This window comes from Aedes aegypti, chromosome 1, assembly GCF_002204515.2.
Source record: "Aedes aegypti strain LVP_AGWG chromosome 1, AaegL5.0 Primary Assembly, whole genome shotgun sequence".
Lineage (NCBI taxonomy): Eukaryota > Metazoa > Arthropoda > Insecta > Diptera > Culicidae > Aedes > Aedes aegypti.
In genome coordinates this window covers 225,866,087-225,893,481 of record NC_035107.1, presented here as the reverse complement: position 1 = coordinate 225,893,481, position 27,395 = coordinate 225,866,087, and the positions used below count along the sequence as shown (strand labels likewise).

The window sequence follows — 27,395 nt, the reverse complement described above, 5'->3', positions numbered from 1 at the left end:
TATCCCATAGACAAACATGTTTTCTATCAAATAGTAGAAACAGCTATCCATTTTCTTTTTTCTGGAGTTAATCAATCAATTTTTATAAAATGCTTGCTTATCTGCATTTTTATTTTTTGCGGGGTAAAACGAGCCACCTGATTTCGGCGTTAGTCGTTCGCGTGCACGCATGCGCAATCATGCTTGCAAATAAGTTCCATACATAAGGGCGTTTGATCAGATGTTATTGTTCGAATAGGGGAACTGGGGGTAATATGCCCATAGGGGGCAAAACGCGCAACCATCGATTTGGACGAACGATGTATTTTAGAATCCTTTTTTTTCACTCTAGATCATAGAAAATGGATAAAAATCCTTTTTCTAATATGTTTTTATGTGTTTTTCGTAACCAAATCGATAAAATCGTATAAAAACGTTTTTCGCTGTTTTCGTTGCAATTTTGTGCGATTTTCAATGTCATATTTTAGGTCGATAAATACCCAAATTTCTGAAATTATTGCTGAGAGCCAACTTGTGCACTGTCGTAGTTTGTATTACGCCCAAAACATATGTTAAATTTGCCCTCAAAAAGCTTATTGAAGGACCTAAACTTTAATCAACTCTGGGGGCAAAACGCCCACCCCTATTTCATAACACCAAAACAGCCGTTTGAATTCAAATTCTACCAAACGTAATGCCACGTTGCAGTTATGCCAAAATTGGAGCCTTACAAATGTACATTTTTCGCATCAGCATGTATACTATTATTGAACAATAACATCTGAACAAACGCCCGGATGTATGCAGCACATATACAAGCATGATTGTGTGCGTTCGTTTACAGCATGGCTAACGCCGAACTCAAGCGGGGCGTTTTACCCCGCAAAACAATACATATGCAGTTAAGCAAGCATTTTTTTTAAATTAATTTATAAACCCCAGAAAAGTTAAAATGGATAGCTGTTTCTACTATTTGGTAGAAAACATGTTTATTTATCCGACCATAGTTAAAATAGTGCATAAAATAATGTTTTTCACATCTAAAATCGCTGTTCTCCTTAACGTGGGCAAACTACCCCCGGTCCCCCTATAGTATACATTCTGTTTCGAAAAATGTGCATTTGTAAGGTTCAAATTGGCACGTAACTACAGCTTGGCATTACATTTGCTGGAATTTGAATTCAAACGGCTGTTTTGGTGTTATGAAATAGGAGTGGCCGTTTTGCCCCACGAGTTGATTAAAGTTTAAGTCCTTCAATACGCTTTTTAAGGATAAATTCAACACTTTTTTCGCATGGAATAGAAACTATGGGAGTGCACAAGTCGATTCTCGGTGATAGTTTCAAAAGTTTTGTTGTTTATCGGCCTGAAAAATGGCCTAGAAAATAACACAAAATTACAACGAAAACAGCGAAAAACGTTTTTTCGAGTTTTCACGATTTTTGCCAGGAAAACACTTAAAAATATATATAGAGAAGCATTTTAATACATTTTCCATTATCTCTGGTGAAAAACATCGTCCCAAAACACGTCGTTCGTTCAAAACAAGGGTGGCGCGTTTTACCCCAACGGCGCATTTTACACCCAGTTCCCCTACCCTCAAAGATCGTCCTTAACACCCGACGTTCGTATACTCCAAGTGCTTGCAGGTTCTCCTCCATCCTCGTTTCATGCCCGTAGAGGACTACGAAGAGGTACCAACCTTATGAGCGTTTTGTACATGGTATATTGGTGCGGGAGTGAATCTTTGCGCAGCTTCTTGTGGAGGCCATAATAGGCCCGACTTCCGCTGATGATGCGCCTCCGTGTTGTTTTCAATTGTTCGGCCGACAATGTCCTTATTATCCACGAAGCAAATAAATTGACTAGATCACGTGAAAATCGTACCCCTGCTGTTAAGCCCGGCTCTCCGCAAAGTCCATCACCTTGTCATATTCCTCGGCGGGACTCAAACGAACCGTAATGTTCGCCAGAAACCATCAAACAATTTTTTTTTTGAGTAATCAGTTGGCTACAAAGGTGACTAGAGACGGTTAAGACCAAATCAATCGTAGAAGGGTTTCTAGAAGAGGAAAAACAAAAAGAGCTATCAGGGTATTGAATTGAAAAATATCCTGAAGAACACTCAGCTAATAAAATTATGCTGTTGAAATTACTTTGTAAATTATTCCATGACCGAAGTTTGGCATTTTTTTCTATCTTTTTTAACGAAGATTTTAGCCCTGGGTTAGTTCATCTCGGAACTAACGGCTTTACTTCCCTTCTGAAGGAAATCGTCACTGAAATTTTAGCGACTATTTCGGGGATGGGATTCGATCCCAGGTCCTTGGCGTGAGAAGCGTGTGTTCTAACCACTACACCAGGTCCGTCCCCATGTTTGGCATTAAAGTCACATGACAAAACATTTTGACTTAGGGGGCATCCATTTATTACGTAACGCTAAAATTAAAATTTTCCGACCCCCTCCCCCCCTTCGTAACACTTTTTGTATGAAAATTTTCAAAATTATGTATGAGTCGTAACGCTTGGGCCTACTCCCCCCTCCCCCTAGAGCGTTACGTAATTTGTGGACGGCGCCTTATTGCGAGTAAATTTTCGCAAGTCAGTTTGGAGCAAATTAACTTGCTGCCCAGAGCATTGAAATGGCAAATGGGCAGCAATGTAAGTATATTCATCAAGCTGTCTTTCAACAGAAACACTTTAAGTTTCAAAATCTTTAGTTCCAAAAGACGAAAACAATTGATGTTTTTATACGCCTATGAATGATGATTACAACTCCCCCACATGTCCCCTAAGTCGATCATTATGATGAACGAAAAAGTTTGGATCTCTTTTGAGTTTGGATCCAGGTTTCAAATATGTTTCAGTAAGAACTGCTACATGTATGTTATTAGCTGTAAGAAAATTAAACAGCTCGTCCTCTTTACCATCCAAAGAACGAGCATTCTTAATTAAATCATTTAAATTATTATTTGAATCCATTAGAAAATGTTATCCAACAACAATTTGATTAGTAAATTTACACCTACATGGACTGCTTTAGTCATAGTGGTGGTTTTGAACGTTGCATCAACCATTTGGTTCAATTGTTCAGTTAGAAAAATAAAATTTGAGGGAGACATATTAGTCGAAGTAGGTACATTATCTAATGATTTTTCGTTAGGATTTTCGGTAGACGAATAGGCGGAATAGAAGTTTCCTGGTTTGAAACAAATAAAACGTTTACTCGTAGTATGAAAAGGGGAGGAGTATAAATTACCTGCTACGATATCGGCATAGATATATGAGGGCCGAAAATCATGCATTCAGCATCCATGGAGCAATGTTTTGTTCCATACAGCCCACTTTTGGCACCGACGGCGCTGAATGGGTTTCTGGTAATTTCCTCCAGGTTTCTGGAAATGTTCCCATGTCACACGGACATCGAACATAAGTTTTGCTTTACCAAAGCTTTAATATTATTTAGACCTTTTTTGTTAAAGTTTACTAAATAATATTCTTGAGAAAGCCCTTTCTGACGAGTGCCAGATTGGGTTTTCTTTTTCATAATGATTACTTGAAGAAAGGAAAATCCAAGTAAATCATTTATTCCATTTTTGATCTCTTCAGGTGACTTATAGTCACTTAAGAGACCTTTCAAGACGACTTTGAACAAACGTCCACTTTTGTCGTCATAAGTAAAAAAATGGTGGTTCTTCTCATCAAAATGTTTGAGAAGAAGTTTGCGATCTATAAGAGTTTCCGACAAAACGCGACAGTCTCCTTTCTTTGCGGTTTGTAAGGAAACCTTGATTCCCCTAATGGAGTTCAATATCTCCTGCCTCAATCCTCCAAATTCGGAACAACTGATCATGAGTGGCGGCACTCTTTGTTTCCTCATTTGAATCAAAGCGCCTGGGCTAGAGGCTACTTTGATTTGATGCTCGGATTTTTGATTTGGAAATTCGTGTAAAGCAACTGATTGCTCATTTCGATGCAATTATCAACATTAACCATTTCACCCTTGGAGGAAAGCGTGCATTGATTGATAAAAAGTAGAAGTAGAAATAAATGAGAAGGCAACAAGAAGAGAAAGCAGAATAAGTTAATCAACGGAGATGAGCCAGCCAAGGACTGAAAATCTCCCTAATAAAGATAAATAATAATAATAATAAGTTAATCACTCGCATGTTGTTTCGCTGGTATAGCATCCTAGAATCTTGAAACCGAAATCTTGAAGGTTCGTTCTTGAATCGAATAATCAGATAATCCAATGTTAACACGTACTCAACGTACTAAACCATGAAATTTTATTTCATCAGAATAACATATAGATTTCTGCATGATTTTATAGGCCATACGGATATATACCGTACGGGACACAAATTTTGGGCAAAGGTTAACGCGCTCACAAAGTGAAAGGGTCTTTCCCTTCTTTTTTATGGATACTATCCGAAAAACCTCTGCCAAGCTAAAATCTACCACCTTGGCACCAACAGCCTCCAGTATTTTTTCTCCTCGGACCAAAATCCACCGAGCAGCTATGTTTATCTTATTTATGGGCAATTGGGTTGCCATGCGCCTTGCCGAGTGAAAAACTTGCTTTTTATAGCTGGGAAATTTATTTACGACATCCTTGGGTGGCCCCTTTCTTTTTTTGTTGCACCCATCCACTTTCTGCGAGGATAACATTTCGCCTTATCTGATTAAATTTATGTCGGAACGATTCAGGAGAGTACCATGATGAATTGCAGATGGGCCGAGAAAAATGGGCTGTTAGAACGGAGATTAAGCTCAATTAGGATATTCAAAGTTGGTTGATTGAGGATGGTTTATGTTGCAAAACTAGTTTAGCTTTGAATGATCCAATTAGCATTACCGGCAATGCAATGGCTTTTACTGGTGATCCGTTAAATGATAAATTTTTAATATAGATTTTTGGAATTAGAGTTACCCTGGCTTACCGTTTTTGTGATTGCTGCAATCCAGTCGCTGAAATGAAAAACAACAAACAGAGCAATTAGTCAGGTATTCAGTTTCCATAAACACGTACAACATAAACTATATTTAAGATTTGATCAATTTCTTATACACGTTTCCTTTGTGCGCCCAGAAAATGTAAACTGGCGGCTATTTATAAGACAACAATAAGTCCCACTCATTTTCCTTCACCTATCCATTCTAATTAGAAGGAATCAACAAATGTTTCCATTTGCCTTCTTTCCTCGGATCAAACTTCCCTTTTCAACTGGACCGCCGATGGCCCGTTCATGTCGTTGATGAACGTGGGAAAACGTGACTGTTTCCTTTGCGCTCCTAAGTGGTTCCGTTTGAAGCGGATTGATGAAGGCACGTATTTGGACCCCTTTAAGCGGGGAGAAGGTAGGCCACGTGGAACCCAGGGTAGGAATTCGGTTTGCTCGTGCTCTCGTGCTGCAGCTCGTTTGGATTCGATGGAGCCGAAGGAAATGTTATCGTTGTTTGGTTGGCGGTATCGCGTGGCTTTCGAATGTTTTAATTGAGCAATTAGTGAGGTTCACGTGGACGTGAAGGCAATGTTTGGGAACGTATGTCCTCATAAATGTAGGTAGTGATCTATAGTAGTCATAATTGGGGATTGTCGATGGCTTTTTGATGGAAATGGATTGTTGCGAACAGAAATTCCCATGGAGTTTCTCCATACTTCCCAGGTAGTTTCCCTGGAAGTCTCAAACTACCACAGAAGCTTGTCTAACTTCCCCACGAAGTTTGTTCAACTTTCCCTGGAAATTTATCCAACGTCCCCTGGAAGGTTGGCCAATTTCCCCTGGAAGGTTGTCCAATTTCCCCTGGAAGTCTTTCCAACTTTCCTAGGAAGTTTGTCCAACTTTCCCTGGAAGTTTGTCCAACTTCCCTTGGAAGTTTGCCCAACTTTCCCTGGAAGTTTGCCAAATTTCTCCTGGAAGTTTGTCCAACTTTCCCTAGAGATTTGCTAAACTTTCCCTAGAAATTTGCTCAACTTCCCCTAGAAGTTTGCTCAACTTCCCCTCCCAAGTAACAATTTAGATTCTAACTGGCTTTATTTATTTTTATGATAGTTTTATCGTAGATTTTCATATTCTTCTTGGTTTTATAGTGATTTTCACCCAGTAGAAATGATCTTGAACCGTTTTTGGTTTCAAATACTTCTTCAAGAACACTTCGGATGCATCACATAAAACTTCATTTTCAATAAAAACAAATGACCTTGGCAACAGTTTTATAAAACTCTCGTACTTATCAGTAAGAACGCGCTCGAGCGAGAGTAAGAACTCTTGGCCGAGAACATCATAAATTTCTCCAGTTTCAGTGGTCTACCTCCTCTTGGCCATGATATAGGAGCGGAACTGGACCACTGGACACCTCCTGCATGGTGGATTTCTGGATGTGGTTAAATGCCCGATTGCTTCCCTGCTCAACGTCTGGGCCTTATTAAGAAGTTATCCACATCTGGAAATACTTACCTTTAGTCGTTTTGTAGCTTTAAATTTCATGCCGTAACAAAATCTAGCATGAACGCTTTTCTCCAAAAACGAAAAATGTAAATAAACAAACGTCAAAATGTGCTTCTCTTGAATAAAACGAACGAATCTTATCACGTTCTTCAAGAAGATCAGTTTGTCTTCATCAAAATCGCCTTAAGCATAAGAACTCTCAAGTGATATTTGTTACACTTGCCCGAGTTCAGCCCAATATATCTTGGTGTTGAGTAAAACTACCGCCATGATTGTAATTATAGATGCATTGGCAAAGGAGCCATGATGGGAGAATTCATGTATGCTGGATTGTTCAACATTTTCGGGCACCAAATTGATGAAATTGTTTTTCTGAAAATGCAATATTAATGAGGCGCATTGTGCGTTTCGGCTGCTTCATGCATGATATTCACGATGTAATAAGCGTGACAACCGAAAACACAGGTAGGTATCGAAAAAATAGCAGAAAATTATCATCACAGATGTTTTAATTTGCATTTTGTTTTATTATTGATTGATAATTTTATGAAGAAGTATTTATAAATTCGTTAGTCAAACCAACATGATAAACATATTGTGAGTTTAACTTGTCTTGAGAATTACTTTTGGAAGGTTTAAGGAAATGTTGAGGATTGTCATAAGTGATGATTACAAGTTTTAAGAGATACTTGACAGTTGCTCTCCAACACCGTCTCTAGTATGTGCCACTTTAGTCTTATGAGAGGTTTATAATTGGGTTAGTGTAGGCTTGTAGAATTACTGGTTTTATTTCTAGTTTTATAGAATTGGTGTAAGAGAATACTTCAAGAATAGCATACAATTAACTTTGCTACTTGGACTGGAAGTTTATCCAACTTCCTCTGGAAGTTTGTCCAACTTTCTCTGGAAGTTTGTCCAACTTTCTCTGGAAGTTTGTGCAACTTCCTCTGGAAGTTCGTTCAACTTACCCTGGAAGTTTGTCCAAATTCCCTTGCAAAGTAGCCCAACTTCCCATGGAGGTTAAGTTTGTTCAATTTTCCCTGGAGGTTTAGTTTGTTCAACTTCCCCTGGAAGTCTGTTCTTCTTTCCCTGGAAGTTTGTCCTACTTCCCCTGGAAGTTTGTCCAACTTCCCCTGGAAGTTTGTCCAACTTCCCCTAGAAGTTTGTCCAACTGCCCCTGGAAGTTTGTCCAACTTCCTCTGAAAGTTTGTCCAACTTCTTCTGGAAGTTTGTCCAACTTCCCCTGGAAGTTTATCCAACTTTCCCTGGAAGTTTATCCAACTTTCCCTGGAAGCATGTTCAACTTCCAATGGAAGTTTGCTCAACTTCCCCTGGAAGTTTCTACAACTTCCCCTGGAAGTTTATCCTACTTCCTCTGGAAGTTTAGCCTACTTCTTCTGGAAGTTTGTCCAACTTTCTTTGGAAGTTTGTCCAACTTTCTTTGGAAGTTTGTCCAACTTCCCCTGGAAGTTTGTCCAACTTTCCCTGAAAGCATGTCCAACTTCCAATGGAAGTTTGCTCAACTTCCCCTGGAAGTTTCTACAACTTCCCTTTAAAGTTTATCCTACTTCCTCTGGAAGTTTATCCTACTTCCTCTGGAAGTTTGTCCTACTTTCTCTGGAAGTTTGTCCAACTTCCCCTGGAAGTTTTCCCTACTCCTCCTGGAAGTTTGTCCAACTGGCGAGGTTGGTGGTCTAATGGCTACCGCTTCTGCTTCATATGCAGAAGAATGTGGGTTCAATCCCAGGCCCGTCCCTTTCCTCGTACTTTGTACTTTAGTCTTACACTTGCTTCTATCTTTCACTCTCAATCTACCATACTCACACCCTACTCGTTCATAGCAAAAACGCTAGAACCAAAAACGGACAAGAAATCGTTTCCCTACGCTTCACTCTATCTTACCATTATAGCATGCCTTTCCTTACGCCTGATACTAAGGCAGATTGCTAACCAAAGAGCAAACCTCTCTGCCATGCCTTTCCCCCAATCCCTACACTCCCGCATGAACTGGCGTAGATGCAGTGGTATATACGGTCTACGTGGGAGCCAGTTCAATGCATCATCAATTCCTCCCCCTTTCCCCTCATTGGTCTGCATTCTGACGTGGCAGGCGCCATTGTTGCCTGAAAACAAACTTATACACTGTGGGTGTCTGTTAGTCCCGAACAGTCATTCGGTTGATTCCTTGTGTAAGTGAAGCTAATCTGGCAATACTGGAGTAGCAACCACGGGCGGCCAATCAAGCTCAAGCTCAAGCTCCTCCTGAAAGTTTGTCCAACTTCCCCTGGAGCTTCTTCCAAATTCCCCTGAAAGTCTTTTCAACTTGCAATGGAAGTATGTCCAACTTCCCCTGGAAGTTTATCCAACTTCCCCTGGAACTTTGTCCAACTTTCCCTGGACGTTTTTTCAACTTCCTCTGGAGGTTTTGCTTGTTCAACTTTCCCTGGAAGTTTGTCCTACTTTCCCTTAAAAATTCGTTCAACGTCCCCTGGAAGTTTATTCAACTTCCCCTGGAACATTGTCCAACTTTCGCTGGAACTTTGTCCAACTTCCCCTGGAAGTTTTTTCAACTTCCCCTGGAGGTTTAGCTTGTTCAACTTTCCCTGGAAGGTTGTTCAGCTTCCCTTGGAAATTTCTCCAACTTACTCTGGAAGTTTGTTCTACTTCTCCCGGAAGTTTGTCCAACTTCCCACGGAAAATCTTCCAAATTCCCCTGGAAGTTTATCCAACTTTCCATAAAAATTCGTTCAGCTTTCCCTTGAACTTTGTTCAACTTCTCGTGGATGTTTGTCCAACTTCCCCTGTTAGAATCTCCCCTCATATTTTTTTTGCACGATTAATTAACCTGACGACATGCATTTTCTAGTAGATTCTAATGAACTTCACGTATTGTAGATAATTGTGACAGAATTAGCAATTTAAAATTAATAGTGGAAAATATACGTTCGTTGCATCCAACTAGCTGAAGACTACATAACCCAACTGCCAGTTAGATCCAACTCGCAGTCATGTCCAATCCAACGCGTTGCTCTTTCCCGTCAAACATCGTCCTTCCACGGTGGCTCGCATTCATCAATCAGATCCAAAACCCGTTGGCATTGCAGAAAACCGTCGACCGATGCCTGGGGTTCATCGTCTGGGACTTCGACACCAAACTGTCGTACGCGAAGCTTATCTTCGTGGTAATCATGTACATCTACTTGGTCGTATGCTGCGTCTGTGCCCTATTTCTGGTCAACCCAGCGGACGTTCATCCTGATTACTACCTTAAGATGTGGTTTTTCATAGGAGCTGGTGCCTCTTGCTCATTGCCCTGGATTGCCCTGCTGCCGGCTCGCCGTCACTTCGCAACGATTCACGAATTTCTCACCGACCAGTACCGCCTCGATCCGTACCATCCTCTGCGTTATCGATCTCGACCGGTCATTTTCCTGTGCTCCGTATTCTTCTTCTCGATTAACACCAGTATCTCCGTCTTCTGGTGTATTCTTCTGCAAGGCAGTTGTCCTATTACGTTCGCATTCCGTTACCCAGGCGTCGAGCCTGCTTCTTCACTTGTATATCTCGTCGAGTGTTTCCATCTTGGGATGACGGCCAATGGGACAATGGTGACGACTCTTACGACCCTATTAAGCTTCATTGTGGAGTTCGATGTCCTTGGAGTTGAATTGCGTGAGTCATTCAGTACAATGGACGTGGATGTGATACGCCGTAGTGTTGAACGTCATCAGCAATTGCTAGAACTGGTTAACTTATTCCGCGCCAAGATCAAGCCTTACTTCCTGATTGCGATGGGGTTGTACTTGTTTCTGGTGACCTTCTCGTGTTTCCTGCTGGTGGTTCAGCTTCGCGAAGGCGACTTCCAAGCCTTGCGATTCAACGTGTTCAACGCAGCCATCTCGATCGTGACTATTATAATGTTTGGCGTTATCTGCGATATGGTGGAGGATCGGGTAGGTCATTGGTAGAATGAAGCATCTTTGAAGTATCAAACTCATTCGATGTTCTCCAGGTCCGACGGATTGGCGATCAGGTGTACGAGTCTGAGTGGCCGTTGAAGCTAGTCTACGATCAGGGACGTGGCGATGTCTATCGATTGCAGAAGAGCAGTCTGATGATGGTTATTGCCCGTTCGCAGAAGAAGGTCGGGTTCACCTGTGGAGACATCTACCAGATGTCGACGATTACCAGTATGCAGGTGTTGAAGCTGTGCTACACGGCGTTCACGATGCTGTGGAATGCTACCAACGAATGAGGACTCTGCAGATGTTACCAGTTGATCGTATTCTTGCTTAGTGTAGATCGAAAGATGCAAATAAAGTTTTTTTGTGTCTATCCACATTTGGGTACGTTTTTAGAAGTTCAGTTGGACCAGTAGAGGAAGAATGAGAAAAGGCCTTAAAGGAACACAATTTTCAAGAGATGATTAAGTCGAATTTCAAGACGTGCTGAATCAACATCAAGAGGAAGTTCGGAGCAATTTAAAGGAGATGTTTAGAATAACTTTCAGGGGAAGTTCGAAATAACTGGAATGAAAAGAAGCTTAGAGCAACTTCTGGGAATGTTTGGAACAACATCTTAGAGAAGTTTTGAGCAATTTCAAAGCAAGTTCGACTGTAGTTGCTGTAGTAGTTTGGAACAAATTCCAGAAAAAGTTTGAAGCTGAGAATAACTTCCAGGGGAAGTTGGAAAAACTTCCAGGGAAAGTTGGACAAGCTTCCAGGGGAAAATAGACAAACTTCCAGGCGAAGTTGGACAAATATCTAGGGGAAGTTGGACAAAACTTCCAGGGGAACTTGGAAAAACTTCCAGGGGAAGTAAGATAAACTTCCAGGGGAGGTTGAGCAAACTTCTAGGGGAAGTTGGACAAGCTTCCAGGGGAAGTTGGACAAGCTTCCAGGGGAAGTTGTGGAAACTTCCAGGGGAAGTTGGACAAACTTGCAGGGAGTTGGGGAAACTTCCAGGGGAAGTTGGACAAACTTCCAGTGGAGAATGGACAAACTTCCAGGCGAAGTTGGACAAACTTCCAGGGGAAGTAAGACAAACTTCCAGGGGAAGTAAGATAAATTTCCAGGGGAAGTTGAGCAAACTTCTAGGGGAAGTTGGACAAGCTTCCAGGGGAAGTTGTGGAAACTTCCAGTGGAAGTAGGACAAACTTCCATTAGAAGTTGGACATGCTTCCAGGGGAAGTTGGACAAACTTCCAGGGGAAGTTGGACATGCTTCCAAGGCAAGTTGGACAAACTTCCAGGGGAAGTTGTGGAATCTTCCAGGGGAAGTTAGAGAAACTTTCAGGGGAAGTTAGACAAACTTCCAGGGGTAGTTGGACAAACTTCCAGGCCAAGTTGGACAAATCTCCAGGGGAAGTTGGACAAACTTCCAGTGGTTGTTCATCAACAGTTGAACATACTTCCAGGTGAAGTTGAACAAACTTTCAGGAGAAGTTAAACAAACGTCTAGGGAAAGGTGGACAAAACTTTCAGTGGAAGATCTGATGATTTTCCTGAGGAAATTGTAACAAGCTTTCAGAGAAAGTTCAAAACAACTTCCAAAGGAAAGCTAAGGTTAAGGGAAAGTTTGAAGAAACTACCTGGGGTAATTTGGAACAGTTTCCAAAGGAAGTTTGGAACAACTTTCAGGACAAGTTTGGAAAAACTTTCAAGGGAAGTTTGGAACCACTTCCAAGGGGAGATAGGAACAACCTCCAAAAGAAGTTTATTACAACTTCCAAGGGAAGTTTGGAACAGCTACTGAAGAAAGTTTCGAAGGGAAATTTTGAACAACTTCCAAGTAAAGTTTGAAACAACTACCAGAAGAAGCTTGGAACCACTGTTTCGTCTTCGACCTTAGCGCACTGGTCAACAACCAAAACGAACGTTCTCAATGGGTCAATTTCTTATTCGCGGTCCCGGCGGGGAAGATCACACACAATTGAACATCGTTGAATACTTGGTACAAAAAACTAGAGCATTTATTTGGGACGAACTGTATTTGCGACTGGTTTATTCGCGCACTGAATTGAGACTCACCATACTATCTGATCGTATACCTACATTCTCCTATCCCCGGGTAATCGGAGAGATAGGATGAATGATCTGCTATCCATCTCTGCTGGATGGATGCTGCGAGAATGAGTGACCATCTCGCGAATACAGTGAAGCTGATGATCGTTGCAGAGTGGGTTAAATCATGGCCTAAATTATACAATATTTTACATACCGGCCGCCTTGGAATACGCGGTATTTCAAACAATCTTATGTACTATTCTACAAACTAGAGTTCTGATGGATACAATATGTTCAAAAGAGTGTTATGGAAACAGAAATATTAATTGTAGTTATTGTATGTATGCTGGTAACGTAACTGGTGTCTAGCGAAACGTCATTCTCTTCGCTAGAGGGATATTCTTCTGGACATCGATGGGCATCTATGGGACCTGGGTTTTCGGCCTCCGTGTTGGCCATCTTAAGATCGTTGGCTACGGATGGACGGAATTGGTGACATCGGGTTGCTTCGGCTGGGCGCGCCGGCGCAGAACAAAATAAACGACTGGAAAAGATGAGAGGCGATTTTTTACAAGTCTAAAACAATGTACAAACGACTTCCCTGTCGCGGAGGCTTGCGCGCCTCCGCGGGCGCTCCTGCGCCGATGACGATGCGTTCACCAGGTTGAACGGTATTTGGATAGGTTTTGGATTTCGGGTTTCGAGATGAGCGAGGACGACGAATGGTTGCCTGAAGCACCAAGCTGCACTCCGAAGAATAATCGAAGCATGACATCTCTTGAATTGCCTGCAGACTGGAGGCTGCACTTGAAGAAACTTGGAATTCGAACGAACATAGGCACCGAAGGTGCCTGATCCTGTGACTTGAGCTGTGTCAATCACGGGACCGATCCGGTTATCACCGGTTGAGAACTGCTGAGCTTGGACGCTGGCAACCTGGTCATCTGGGCATCATAGACGTCGGAAAGAGGGTGATGATAGCTGACAAATGGCTTACTTCGTGGGTGGCTTCGCTGATCGGCTGCCGGCCGTCGGAGGGGTTGGCTACGTATACAAAACATTCCTTAAGCTTTTTTGAATTTCTATAAAACACAAAGACTTAACTGGTGCGCGGGAATCGGTTGACTCCCGCAGGCGCTCCTGCGCCATCGTTGGAGAAGGCTTAAAACTCAGCCGTTGAAGCTTGCTCGTTGTCGCTGATAGGCAGAATGCATATCTTAGAGATAGCATGAACCACATCTCCGTCCTTGGTCCGGACAGTTACCACCCTGATGTTCCCATCTGCTCCCGGATGGATATGCGTCACCCTTCCGAAGAGCCATTTTAGAGGAGGCAGATTATCCTCCTTGATCAGCACCATTGTGCCAACGAAAAGGTTGTTCCTCTTGCGGGTCCATTTAGTCCTGTTATGTAGGTCGGACAAGTACTGCGTGGACCATCTGGACCACACGCGCTGAACGAAATCTTCAGCTCTTTGCCATCTGGGCAGTCGATTCTCAGCAATATCTTGCAGCCACGGCTCTGCCACTGCTGCCAGCGGCCGATGAACAAGAAAGTGGCCAGGTGTTAGTACACCTAGATCGCTAGGATCGCTGCTGAGCTGTGTAAGCGGCCTAGAGTTAAGACACGCTTCTATTTGAGCCAGAACAGTGTTCAGCTCATCTGGAGTAACCGTTCGCAGTCCAATCACCTTTCTCAAGTGCTGCTTCATGGATTTAACCGCCGCCTCCCACAAACCACCGAAGTTTGGGGATTTAGCAGGAATAAATTTGAAATCTATTCCATCGTCCGCCGCGCCAGTAGCGATGGAATGCTGAGCTTGTTGATCTCTGAACAGAGTTGCAAGCTCGTCCAGTTGCCGCCGTGCTCCAATGAAATTAGAACCGTTATCACACATAATGAGAGCTGGTTTCCCACGTCTGGCCACGAACCTTTTCAGTGCTGCCAAGAAGCCTTGGGTGGTAAGGTCAGCAACCATTTCAATATGGACTGCTTTAGTCACTAAGCAAACGAAGATTGCGGCGTAGTGTTTGACGGTAATTCTCTTCCGATTGGGATAATTGATCATGAAAGGTCCGCAATAGTCAACGCCAACTCGTAGAAATGGTGGCGCTGGGGTAACCCGTTCTGCCGGAAGATCGGCCATCAACTGGTCTTGAACCGTTGGCTTGTTCCGGAAGCAGGTGATGCATTGGTGCACAATCGTCCTTGCGAGACTGCGCGCGCTGAGTGGCCAGAAACGTTCACGGACACTGGCTACCAACAGTTGTGGTCCAGCGTGAAGATGTTCAAAGTGAAAACGACGCATAATCATGAACGTTAGAGGATGGTGCTTATCCAACAGCATGGGATGCTTTCGGTCCGGTGAAACCTGAGCGTTTTCTAGCCGGCCGCCAACCCGGAGTACGCCTTCAACCAATCTTGGATGAAGTGATCTGATTCGAGATGTTTGTTTTACTTCTCCATGCCGTTCTAGATCAGCGATTTCCTGAGCAAAGCATTCCTGCTGCGAAAGCTTCACTAGATGCATTAGAGCGTTCTCTCGCTCTGCGAGTGAAATCGGGCCATATTTCTTCACTGGACTACGGAGAGCATTGTGCTTGAATCGCAGCAGCATTGCGACCAGTTTTTCTAGCCGGTGTAGCGTGGAACGAAGGCCAAAAACTTCACTTGGCGGCGAGATTGTTGCTACAGAAGCTACTGTGGAACCCTCTTCCAAATGCGAACGATCGAGCTCCTCCAGTACAACTTCTTGTGCTTCCGGCCAACATTTCTTCTCCTGTCGCAGCCAGCTTGGACCTTCCCACCACAGAGAGTTCTGCTGGAGATCAGCTGGCGAAACACCGCGAGACAAAGCATCCGCGGGGTTCTCGGTGCCGGCTACGTGTCTCCAAGTTCCATTTTTCGTTAGATGCTGCACTTCAGAGATCCTGTTCGCCACGAACATTTGGTATCGTGACGGATTTGAAGCCAGCCCATATCTCACAATCATAGAATCGGTGTGGAAGTATGACTGAGCAGACATTGAGATACTTGCGGAGGTTTTCTCGTAAAACAGCGGACGACAACTCCAGTCTAGGAATTGTGAGCTGTTTTCTCTTCTTTCCTAGCTCTGCGAGTGGTGCGACTCGTGATTTAGCTACTAGCAAGTTGGTAGTAATTGTCCCGTCGAAGTGTGTACATCGGACGTATATGCAAGCCCCATAGGCCTTTGTTGAAGCATCACAAAAACCGTGGAGCTCCAACGAGAGACAATCTTTCCGGAATGCGATCCATCTCGGAATCTGCAGGTTTTCGAGCCTAGACAAGCTGGTCCGAAACTCGATCCACTGTACTCGTAGATCATCTTCCAGCGGTTCATCCCAAGTAACTTTTTGTTTCCAGAGGGTCTGGACGAATATTTTGGCAGAAATGATCACGACTCCGATTAGCCCGATGGGATCGAAGATTCTGGCTAGGTCAGAAATAACCGAACGTTTGCAGACTTCCGAAGACGTCCACTCTGGTACCTTGAAGCGAAAGACGTCTGTCCTAGGCTCCCAGATAAGTCCAAGAGTTTTTATAGTAGCGGTTGAGTCATCGAGCTCGAAAGAGGTGAGGTCATCTTTGAGCTCTGCGGGTATCTTCTCCAAAACAGCAGAACAGTTGCTGCTCCACTTTCGTAGGTTGAATCCTCCACCCTTCAGCAGCTGCTGCATGTCGCAGCAAAGCTTAACTCCTTCATCCACGCTGTCAACGCCAGTCATCATGTCGTCAACATAGAAGTCTTTACTGAGGATGATTGCCGCTTCAGGGTATTTGTGACCATCCAGCTCTGCGAGCCGCTTGAGGGATTTAGTAGCCCAATACGGCGCTGATGCCGTCCCATATGTCACAGTGTTCAACTGGAATACTCGGATATCCTCGTTCCGATTATCTCGCCAAAAGATCTTGTGGAGTTTGCGGTCCGTCCACTGTTGCAGAAACATACGGTACATTTTTTCGGCGTCCGCTACGATGGCAATCCGATTCTTCAAGGAAATTGTTAAGAAGCACTTTCATGGAATATTTGGAACAACTTCCAAGGGAAGCTTAGGATGACTTCTAGGGAAAGTTTAGATCAAATTTCAGGAAAAGTTCGGAAAAATTTTTCTGAAAAGTTTGGAACAACTTCCAGGGAAAGTTCGAAAAAACATACAGAGGAAGTTTGGCTGGAATAACTTTCAGAAGAAGACTAGAACAACTTTCGAAAGAAACAGGGAACAACTTTAATAAGAGATATTGAACAAATTTCAAGGAAAGTATAAACCAACTTCCAGATAAAGTTCATAAAAACTTCTGGAAAAAGCTAGGACAAATTACCGAATAAGTGCATTTCAATTTCTAGTGGAAGTTTGGAAAACATTTCTGCGGAAGTTTAAGAACAGATTTTAGGGAATTTTTTTTTTTTTTTCTATCTTTATTAACGAGATTTTTAGCCCTGGGCTAGTTCATCTCGGGACCAACGGCTTTACTTCCCTTCCGAAGGAAGTCGTCACTGAAATTTTTAGTGACTATCTCGGGGTTAGGATTTAATCCCAGGTCCTCGGCGTGAGAGGCGTGTGTTCTAACCACTACACCAGGTCCTTCCCCTTTTTAGGGAAAATTCGGAACAAGTTATAGTGAATATTTGAAACAATTTCTATAGGATGTTTCGAAAAACTTTCAGGGGAATATCGGATCAACTTCCAGGAGAGGAATAACTCCCAGAACTTTGAAACAACTGCCAACGAAAGTGTGGATCATCTTCCCGGGAAAGTTTGAACCATCATCCAGGCTGGGTTAGAAACATCTTCCAGAAGAGGTCAAAACAACTTCCAGGCGAATTTTGTAACATTTTTTTCCTGCATAAGTTTGGATTTATTTTTTGCGCTTTCTTACACAAGATATTCTGGCGAACTCTTTAGAGGACATATGATAAACTTGTAAGAAAGATCTCACAAATTTCCAATAGAAGTTATGCCAAAGATTTAAACGATGTTTTTCAAATCATCCAGGGAAAAATCTGACTCCTTAAAGAAATTCTGACATATGTCCAGGAGAACTTCGTATAAACTTCCAGGGAACGATCTGATAAGCGTCCAGTGGATTATCTGGAAAGAGTTCAGACAAATTACTAGCGGAAATTTTGACAAACTTCCAGGAAAGTTCTGAAGAATTTACGTGGAACGTTCTGAAACACTTTTTTGTTGAATATCTGACAATTTTCCAGAAAATATTTTTTTCGTATTTGCCTGGAAGCAAATTTCTGAAAACTTCCAAGAAATCTGACAAACTTCGAAAATAGGCTCTGACAAACTTCCAGGGGAAGCTTTGACAAATTTCCAGGGAAAGTGTTTTAAGAAAGTTTCAATGAACTTTCATGGAAAATTCTAACAAATTTTAGATAAAATTATGCAAATATCCAAGGGAAGACATGGTAAATTTGCAGTGGAAATTCTGTCAAACTTCCAGTGACAAACATTAGAGGGGAGATTCTGACAAATTTCCTGGGTAAGTTCTGACAAACTTTTAGTGAATTCCGACAAAAATGCAGTGGAAGTTTGTGAAAACTTCTGGAGAAAGATTTGTCAAACTTCCTAAGGACATTCTGACAAGCTTCCAGAAGAAATTCTGACTAACTTCCGAATAAAGTTCAGTCAGACTTTCATTGAAAGTTCTGACAAAAATCCAGAAGAAATTCAGCAAAACTTCCACAGGAAATTCTTTCAGTGTATCAAGGAAAGTTTTGATACCATTCTCATGATTCTCACGAGATTCTCAAAGAATATCCAACAGATTCTCACTCAATTGCCATTGAGAATGCTCACATGGTATTCCCATAGGATTCTCACAAGATATCCGCAGTATTTTTACACTATTTCCACACCCTTTCTGAAGGTTTTGCACAAAATTTACAGAGGATTCCTACATGACTCTTAAAGAAGTCTTACATGATTCACAAAGTATTTCCACAGGATATTGACATTAAAATTCTCAATATATTTCAAGGCGAATTCCGGATTGCATTTCAATCTCCGCAATATTTCCTCAATATTTCAACAAAAGTCCACAGTATAGCCACTAAAAGCCCAGGTTTCCTACACGAGTACTATGATTCCCATTTTACCTTTCCCGATGGAAGACCAGAATTCTCACTGAAATGCTAGCATCCACACTGGAGTATCAGCACCCTCACTATAGTTTAACGATCCAATGGACACTCAGAATCCTCACTGAAAATCACAGGTAGTCCACTGGAACTTCCATGATCCATCCCAAAAATTCATAATTCACACAAGAGTCCCAAGATCTACATTGGAATCCCAGAATCCACATCGAGATACCAGGATCCACACTGGAATCCCAAGATACTCATTGGTATGCACACTTAGAAAAACACAATCCACACTGAAATACCAGGATCAACACTGGAATCCAAGAATTCACCCTGGAAGCCTAGCATCCATACTGACATCCTATGATCCACACTGATATATCATCCATATATGATCCAAGCAGGCATCCAAGGCTCTATACTGAAATACTTGGATCCTTACTGAAATATCAAGGTCTACCCAGGAATCCCAGCATCCACATTCCAATCAAAGGATTCATAACAAAATCGCAAGATCAATACTAGAATCCCAATTTCAACTCTGAAATCCTATGCTCCACACTGGACTCAAAGGATCTGCACTGGAATTCAACGATCTACTCTGACATCCCAGAATCCACACGTGAATCCCAGGTTCCACATAGGATCCCAGAATCCACTCTGGAATCCCACTGGCATCTGGAAACTCTGGCTCCACATTGGAAACCCAATGTCCACACTGAAACTCCAGGATCCGCACAGAAATCTCGAGATCCGCATTGAAACTTCAGAATCCACATTGAAATCTCAAGATCTACACTGGAATCCGAAGCTCCTTTTTGAATTTTTAGAATGCCTACCGGAATCCAAAGATTCACACGGAAAACCCAGAATTCACACCTGAATCTCAGGGTCCACACTTGATCCTAGAATCCACACTGGTATTCCAGGATCCACATTACAATTCAAAGATTCATACTGTAGGCCCTTGATCCACACTGGTATACTAGTATTCACATCGGAATAACAGGATCCACACTAGCGTTGGGCGATTTTGAATCGATTTTCAGAACATCGATTTTTCCATTCTGATTGATTGAATTGTTTAATCGATGTTAGGAGCACTCTCAATCGTGTGAATCGATTTTCTTCATTCGATTACAATTTTGAATTTCGAGGCTTTATTAAAATTGAAGGAATTTAAAAATCAAATGCAATTGCATTTAATCTTATTTTGCGAACATGTTTAAACATGTGTAAATCGAATCGATTCAAAATTATCGATTCCAATGATCCGATTTAATCGGAGAAGCGATTCGACATATCAGGATATTTAAAGAATAATGGGTGGACATAATTCTAATAAAAGTATTTACAAGCTTCAAAGAACAGCTTTGGGAAACTTACGGAAGCATACCAGAAAAATTCCTTAGAAGAAATACGATGAACTTTGTTGTGACGGAAATTGTTTGTGAAACTGGTAACACTGAATTAAAGAAATACTCAGTAGTGTTCTATAGGAAGGAAGAGTTCGGGAGGCCGTTTCTTTGGTAGTGCGGAGTGAACACCAAAATGTATGTAATTATAATAATTATAATTTGTTAATATTTGTACTAAACAATTTTCAGCATTGAAGCTACGAGCATCAAGGAATAGGGGAAACTCTGACAAAAATGCAGTGCAAGTATTTAAAAACTTTCGGAGAAAGGACTGTCAAACTTTTTGGCAACCTTTCTGGTAAAGTTCTGACAAACTTCCAGGGGAAGTTCGGAAGAACTTACATGAGAATTTTTAACAGTTTTTTTAGAGGAAGTTTTGACAAATATATAGTGTACGTTCTAATAGATTTATATTGAGGTACTGACAACTATTTAGGTGACTTGTTGTTAAACCACCAGAAGCATCTCTGTAAAAAATTCAGGTGTAGTTCGAAGAATTTCCATCTGAAGTTTTAACCAGTAAAGTTCGGATAAAACTTTAAGGAGAAGTTCGGACAAACTTTAAGGAGAAGTTCGGACAAACTTCCACAGGAAGTTTTGACAAATTTCCAGAGAAGTTCTGACAAATGTACAAACATCTAAGAGAAGTTCAGACAAACTTTCAGGGAAAGTTATGACAAACTCCCGATTGAAGTTCTGACAAATATTTAGGAGAAGTTCTGTCACTTCTATGGGAAGTTCTGCCAAAATTCCTATGGAAATCATAAAATCAATTCCCGCCGACTACATAATCTTTAAGCACAATGTTATCACAATTACTTAATTTGGCAAACATATTCCTATCTGCCGATATTGAATACCTTTCCCCTAAAAACTTATAAAAGAAGTTCTGACAAGTCTTCGGTGAAAGTTTTGACAAACTTTTTTTTTCTTTATGTTTATTTTGAAGGCACTCTGTGCTCGTGGCCACTATTGTGCCGGAATCAGTTCATCTGTATCTACTTTACCGATACAGCTCTTTTTTTAACTAATCTATATTTACATCTTTTACACTCACGCCGAGCAGGTAGAAGAGTGCTCTGCTGTTTATCTAATCGATTTCCATAAGCTTTAGTCCATTGCTCTTGCGGTGGTTAATTTTGTCCGTATTCCTGAGTCGTTTTGAGGCTAGCTGCCTTCGAAGCTGGTGGCTGGACGGGTTATTTAAGGAGGGGCTGGGAATTGAATCCATGACCTTCCACTTATGAAGCGAAAGCGTAACCTCAAGGTTATGGACCCCCCATATTTTGACAAACTTACTGAAGAAATTATGACACATTTCTAGGGTTAGTTCCTACAAACTTCATAGAGAATATCTGATGGAGAAAGTTTTGATGACATGCAGGGGTAAATCTGGAAAACTTCTAAGGGAAGTTTTGAAAAACTCCAAGAGGAAGTTTAGACAACGCAAGTAACCACAAGCACTAATAATTTGCCCTATATCAGCATCATAGATGTAAACAGGCATTATAATAGCACTACAAATGGTTACACGCCTCATAACAGCCCTTCCACCGCATAGAAATCCTATTACTGCGTCATTAATGCTTCTAAGCCTGATGAACACATGCTTTGAATAAGCACTATATTGGCTCTATATTTGCAAATAGTGCATGTTTTAATGCTATCCAGTGTTTTGACAAATATACCACGTGCCTTGTGTGTTTGTAAGTAGTAAATAATGAGGGTATGATGATCGTTTTATTTTGATTCTCAACCGGTGAATAATTATCCTGATTTCAATTTCCAACTTTGTTTCAATGTCTCTGGGAAATTTCAATTTGAAACAGGTGAAGATGACAATGCCATAACCCGCATCATTCAATGTAAAAGTTTTCAACCAATTAACGACACTCGATTCCTTAATTAGATTGATATCAATAAGATGAACTTTTCAATGGCACGTAGTCGTTTGAAGCCTTCTGTTCAAACGACTACGTGCCATTGTAACTTCTCCCGTTGATTCATCCTAATCATACATTTTGTTGATTCACGATTCAAAAGAATCAATTAGAAGGTTTCGGTGATGTGATTTGGTTGTAGACGTTCAAAAATGTCCAATGCCAATCATCATCCGAAGCAGTTGAACCTCAGTCGCCACCATGTCCAATTCGATTCGAGCAGCATTCCCATCGAACATTGTCCTTCCGCGGTGGATGGGATTCATTCATAGAATTCAAGATCCGTTGGCCTTGCAGAAAGCTCTCGATCAATTGATGGGTTTCATCAGCTGGGATCTTACCAACAAGATAATCTACATCAAGGTGTTCCTCATTACGTACCTATTTGTCTACTACGTGATATGCAGCGTCTTTATCATATTTCTGGTCAATCCAGAAGACGTTCATCCGGACTATTACCTTCGAATGTGGTTTTTTATTGGAGCAGGTGCCTCATGCATAATCCGATGGATAGCTATGATTCCAGCACGACACGGATTCGCCATTGTAATACAGCATCTGACCGAACTAACCCGTCAAAAACCATATCAACCACTTCGGGTGCGATCAAGGCCGGTGATATTCCTATGCTCGGCGTACTTTTTTGCGATGAACACCAGTGTTTCCGCTTTCTGGACCGTGCTTCTGCTCGGCAGTTGTCCAACGGATTACGTAATCGACAGCCCCATCCTTAGTTATGCTTCCCTATTGTTATATCCCATGGAAACCCTCATCAACGGGATGGTCGCAACCGCAACGACGGTAACGATCCTCACGACGATGCTCGTGTTCATCGCGGAGTTCGACATCCTAGGGTACGACTTCCGGGAGGCGTTCAGTACTGCAAATTCAGAAGAAATACGGCACTGCGTCGAGCGCCATCAACGTCTTCTGGAAATGGTGACCCTGTACCGGGAGAAAAGCAAGTTGTACTTCCTGACAGCTATGAGTCTGTACTTCTTCCTGGTGACGTTCTCCTGTTTGCTCTTGGTAGTCCAACTGCGGCAAGGTGACTTCCACTCCGTACGGTTCAACGGCATCAATGCAGGCTTGTCCATCGTGTCCATTCTGCTGTACGGAAGAATCTGCGATATGCTGGAAGATCGAGTATTTCACTGCGGTGTAGTAACTTCTACGGGAGATTTTTAGAATTTTCTTATTGCAGGTTCAGGACATTGGCAATCAGGTGTATGGTTCGGATTGGCCGTTGAAGCTTTTTGGCACCCGCGAGCGCAGAGAGGTTCATCAAACGCAGAAGTCCAGCATACTGATGGTTATTACCCGATCACAGCGCAAGGTTGGATTTACCTGTGGGGGTATTTTTGAAATGTCTACGGTTACCAGTATGCAGGCGTTGAAGCTGTTCTACACGGCACTCACGATCCTATGGAATGCGACGAGCGCATCGGAAGGGACTCAAAACTAATAATAATTGACATGGAAGTTATGTATAAATGTTATAGGTCACATGAATGTCTCTATTTGAGACACCAAAAACTCGAAGCCATTTTGCATATCAGAGATGCAAGGGAAATACATAAAACTAGCACACCAGTGATACGATGTAACTTCAGTCAAATGGAACTTAGTTCAATTTCAGTGAACGAAGGCACTTGTTGATATGCCTGCTTCCGAAAAAGTATTATTATGTTTTTTAGGCACTTCTTAGCAAAAAATGCTGGAAACTTTTACCTACCCCGGGCAATCTGTATGCCAAAGGGGATAAGGCTCTGTGGATCTTATTTGTCGGTTTTTATTATCCTAAAAAGTCTGCTGGATGAGCTTCTCAGTTGTGGTCGTTCAGGAACCGTCTCACTATACTGCAGGTTCCAAGAATCGTCGCCTTTTGGATGCTGTGCGCTGCCCATAACTGCATATTTGTAAGATTCTACCCCATTACCCCGAATGCCATTTCCCCGAATTCCATCAACCCTAATTTACAATAATTTTGACATGAATGACATGATGACATTTCCCTATGATATTGGAATTCGGGGTAATGTCGTCCGGGGTAGTGGGGTATCATTTGTAACATTCGACAAAAGTAGGCATTGAGTAAATGGAATGCCATTTATGCATTTTGTGGCAGTATGGGAGGAGACTAAAATTTCTAAAAATTATCAGGAACTCAAAAGTGCTTATTTGAGGCTGATATTTTGTACAACTCATATCGCATACTAGGTGAATAGTCAGAAAATAATTCTGATAGAAATTTCATTGCTATTACATTACGAGGCTCATTTATAATCTCAATGTGACTGTTATGCGGTTATAGTTACCAATGTAATAAAACAACTTGGTATTGTTTTTTTTCGAATTTTCTAGAACGATCTCACAGATTTCAGTAAGTTTATCAAAGGTATATATCATTGATATTAACTACAATTTGTCTAAAATGTCGAATGTGACAAATATGCAGTTATAGGCAGTAAACCATTGAGCGACGTTTTCTCAAAATTTGAGATTGATCTGTTTAGTTTTAAATTTTTGGCAGCATCGTAAGTGAGAAAAAGCCAGCAAAATTTGACTGTTTCAAATTTAACAACTAAGGTTCACCAAGCTAATGTCAAAAAGCTGTATCTCAACGAAACCATAACCAATTTATGCTCAATAGGCTTTATTTCGCAGCATTGTCTTAAACCTTTGTTTGAGCTGTCATTACATAATTTGTAACAAATTAAGTTGGTCATCGTACCAAAAAAAAAAAAAAGTGTTTTTACAATTCTTCTTCAAAATTTTAGTAATTTGGAAAAATTTCTTTCGTTTTATGTGAAGTGTTTCGAGAAAATGAGTCACTGTGAACCAGCAAATACATTCAAATCTGCATCCTGTTTCATAGCTCGTTTAAAACTTAACCTAAATTACTTGAAGGAAGCTAAAACGTGTGGTTAGCCGCGACGGTCGTTTAGGCGTATTGTGCTACGGAGTGTAGGTTCGGTTCCCGCCCCAGTCGATGGAAGCTTTTCGTCATACGAAAATTTTTTCACTGATCCACTGGTCGTTTCATGTGTCCGTCGTCTAATGTTAGTTATGCTCAGTCTGTGCAGCCTTTGGCTGAAGAAGGTGTAAATCGTCTTAAAAAAAAGAAGAAATTGTATCTTATATTCAGGTTTATGTACAAATTTCTGCATCATATTCATTTTTTATAAAGACTTTTTCTCGATTGGATGGAAAAAACAAATTTCGACACAAAACGTTTAGGATGATAGTGTTGTCTAACACAGAACACCTAGATATAAGAAATGCATTTAATGTTGGAATGATAGGGTGATGTGTATCCATCGTATTAAGCATTGATCAGTGAGAACTGCAATTTTCCCAGTATTGCAGTGAATGATGCTGAAACAAACCGATTCCAAACAATTCTTTCTCAAAACGGCTTTAGCATTGTACAATGAGATTTTGATAAATCTTGATCTCCTTTGGGAATTCATGCAAAGAAAATGCATCTTGCCGTATTATCAATCCGTCGTATCGTTTTCATTTCTGTCGCAATCAGTTTCCAGATTCATATCACAACTTTCGGCTCACTGCGATCTATTGAGTGGTCAAAACACAACATATCAACGCTATAATAAAATGTTTTACTAGAATATATAGATCTACGGGCATCTCCCTACATTCCTCAGCATGTTGAAATATACGAATTTCTTTCAAAATGCATTGTTCGTTATCAAAATTCAGCCCAAGCATATGAACACAATTCCTTTGACCGTACAATTATGGAATTTGCTCGCAGTGCAGCGAAAACAACACAATCAAAGGAACCGTATTTTTACGACGAGCGTCGCGCACACATTGATGCGCACAAGCTTTTTTTTCTCAGCACGACGGATTGAACTTTGCACAATGGTCGGAAAAAAGTGAAGTTTGGCCAAAACTATTTTTATCGCCTTAATCGATGAAATATGTAATCTGAATATGTTATTTGGCGTTTTTGTTGTTTCAGAAGGGATTATTCACAAATTACGTAACTTTGAAAAAAAATTTTTTTTTTTAAATGTAAAATTGTTATCAAACCGGGCTGAAAGCACAAATTATGTTTATATTTGATTGAGTTTGATCAAAATGTGTATGAATAGTGGTTAAATAAATTTTAAATAAACTTTGTATGAAAAATATCGTCAAAATATATGTAAAATATTGAATTATTCAAATAGCTCTAACTTGCAAATCAGCAAATTTCTGCAAAAATTACTAAAATGTAATATTGAATAGTATTAAAACTTAAACCAAATATTTTTTCCATCCTCATGCTCGATAAAAGTGTTGAACCATAAGCTTTCAGATAGTGGGTAACTTTGGGGAATTATTGCATTCCTAAATTATAAATTTTGTGCTTTATTTTATTGTTACATTTTTCAATTTTTTGACTTCAGCCTGTTTGCCGTCATAAAAATCATAGAAATTTAAATTTTAGTTCAATTTCAATTAAGGATCATAATAATATTACACATGAGGTATATTTTAAAATTTAAAAAATCATAAAAATCTCAAAAAAGTTTTTGGTAGTTTTGGCCGCCCCTTTATATGGAGCCCGACCATTGTGCTTTGTTTACATTCTCAATTTTACGCGGTCGGTGAAGAAATTTCATAAAATTTCGTGAATTATGGAAGTTTTACGGTGTGTGATTGGAATTAAATCTTTCAGTGAAGAAGTACGAAGGTTTTCCATATCGAAAATAAGTGCCCTGCGATGTAAGTCACTCAGGGGGCGGGAAGAAACTTGTATCATAAAGTGGTGTGACTGGTGTAGATTGCTAAGCATTTCTCTCAAATCGTATTCGTCCATGCGATTTCGATGAAAAAGTGATAAGTGGATAATTGAACTGAAGTTATTTAACGAAATACAATAGTTTTATTGCATATTTGATGTACAAGTGTACAAACAATGAGAATTTTCACAATAATACACTTGGAAAATGAATGAATGTTGCAGGTAAGTTGGAATATCCGTCGTTGTGGAACATTTGAAGTTTGATACGACGAATAATAGCGCTTACGACGAAGTAACACGAAACTCTACTAATAAATAAATTGAAAAAATAATAAATATGAACACATGTCACTAGAAAATAAAATTTTCAATTTGACGCTTATTTCCAACGGGATGATGTCGGGTATCTAAAATAGTTAATAGGTAGCCATTATAAAGCGATTTGGAATGTATTTCAGGTTTTTCCGACCTTTCCTGAGCAGAAGAAAAAAGCTACTGAATACCAAACTGAGGTATTCCATACCAGATAATTTCCAATACTTACAACCTGAATGAGATATGAATGAGCCCTGCATGAGGTAAAAGACCTCAAATAATACCTTCTGCATATTCTACTAATACCAAGCTGATAATTAGATCAGGTATTGTAATACCTAAATAACACATGATGGATTTTCAGTTAAAAGTGAAATGTTTCAATAGTAGTATAATACCTCCAGCAGTCCTCAATA

At 40.8% G+C, this 27,395-nt stretch overlaps 3 protein-coding genes across 3 annotated transcripts in view; 2 read left to right on the top strand and 1 right to left on the bottom strand.

Annotated features, from left to right (window-relative positions):
• The window catches only part of LOC5577938, a 474,522-nt gene that overhangs the window by 110,618 nt on the left and 336,509 nt on the right, over positions 1-27,395 (bottom strand). The window contains exon 6 of the mRNA XM_021857707.1: positions 4,923-4,950. Coding sequence (XP_021713399.1) covers positions 4,923-4,950 — 28 coding nt within the window. The remainder of the gene's footprint in view (positions 1-4,922; positions 4,951-27,395) is intronic.
• On the top strand, positions 9,415-10,772 carry LOC5577939. The gene is made up of 2 exons (XM_001663561.2): positions 9,415-10,384; positions 10,444-10,772. The coding sequence occupies exons 1-2, from the start codon at positions 9,440-9,442 to the stop codon at positions 10,684-10,686; spliced, it is 1,188 nt and encodes a 395-aa protein (XP_001663611.2). The 5' UTR covers positions 9,415-9,439; the 3' UTR covers positions 10,687-10,772.
• LOC5577940 lies at positions 21,925-23,505 on the top strand. Its single transcript, XM_001663562.2, has 2 exons — positions 21,925-23,054; positions 23,113-23,505. Exons 1-2 carry the CDS (start codon positions 22,110-22,112, stop codon positions 23,371-23,373), a joined length of 1,206 nt encoding a protein of 401 aa, XP_001663612.2. The 5' UTR covers positions 21,925-22,109; the 3' UTR covers positions 23,374-23,505.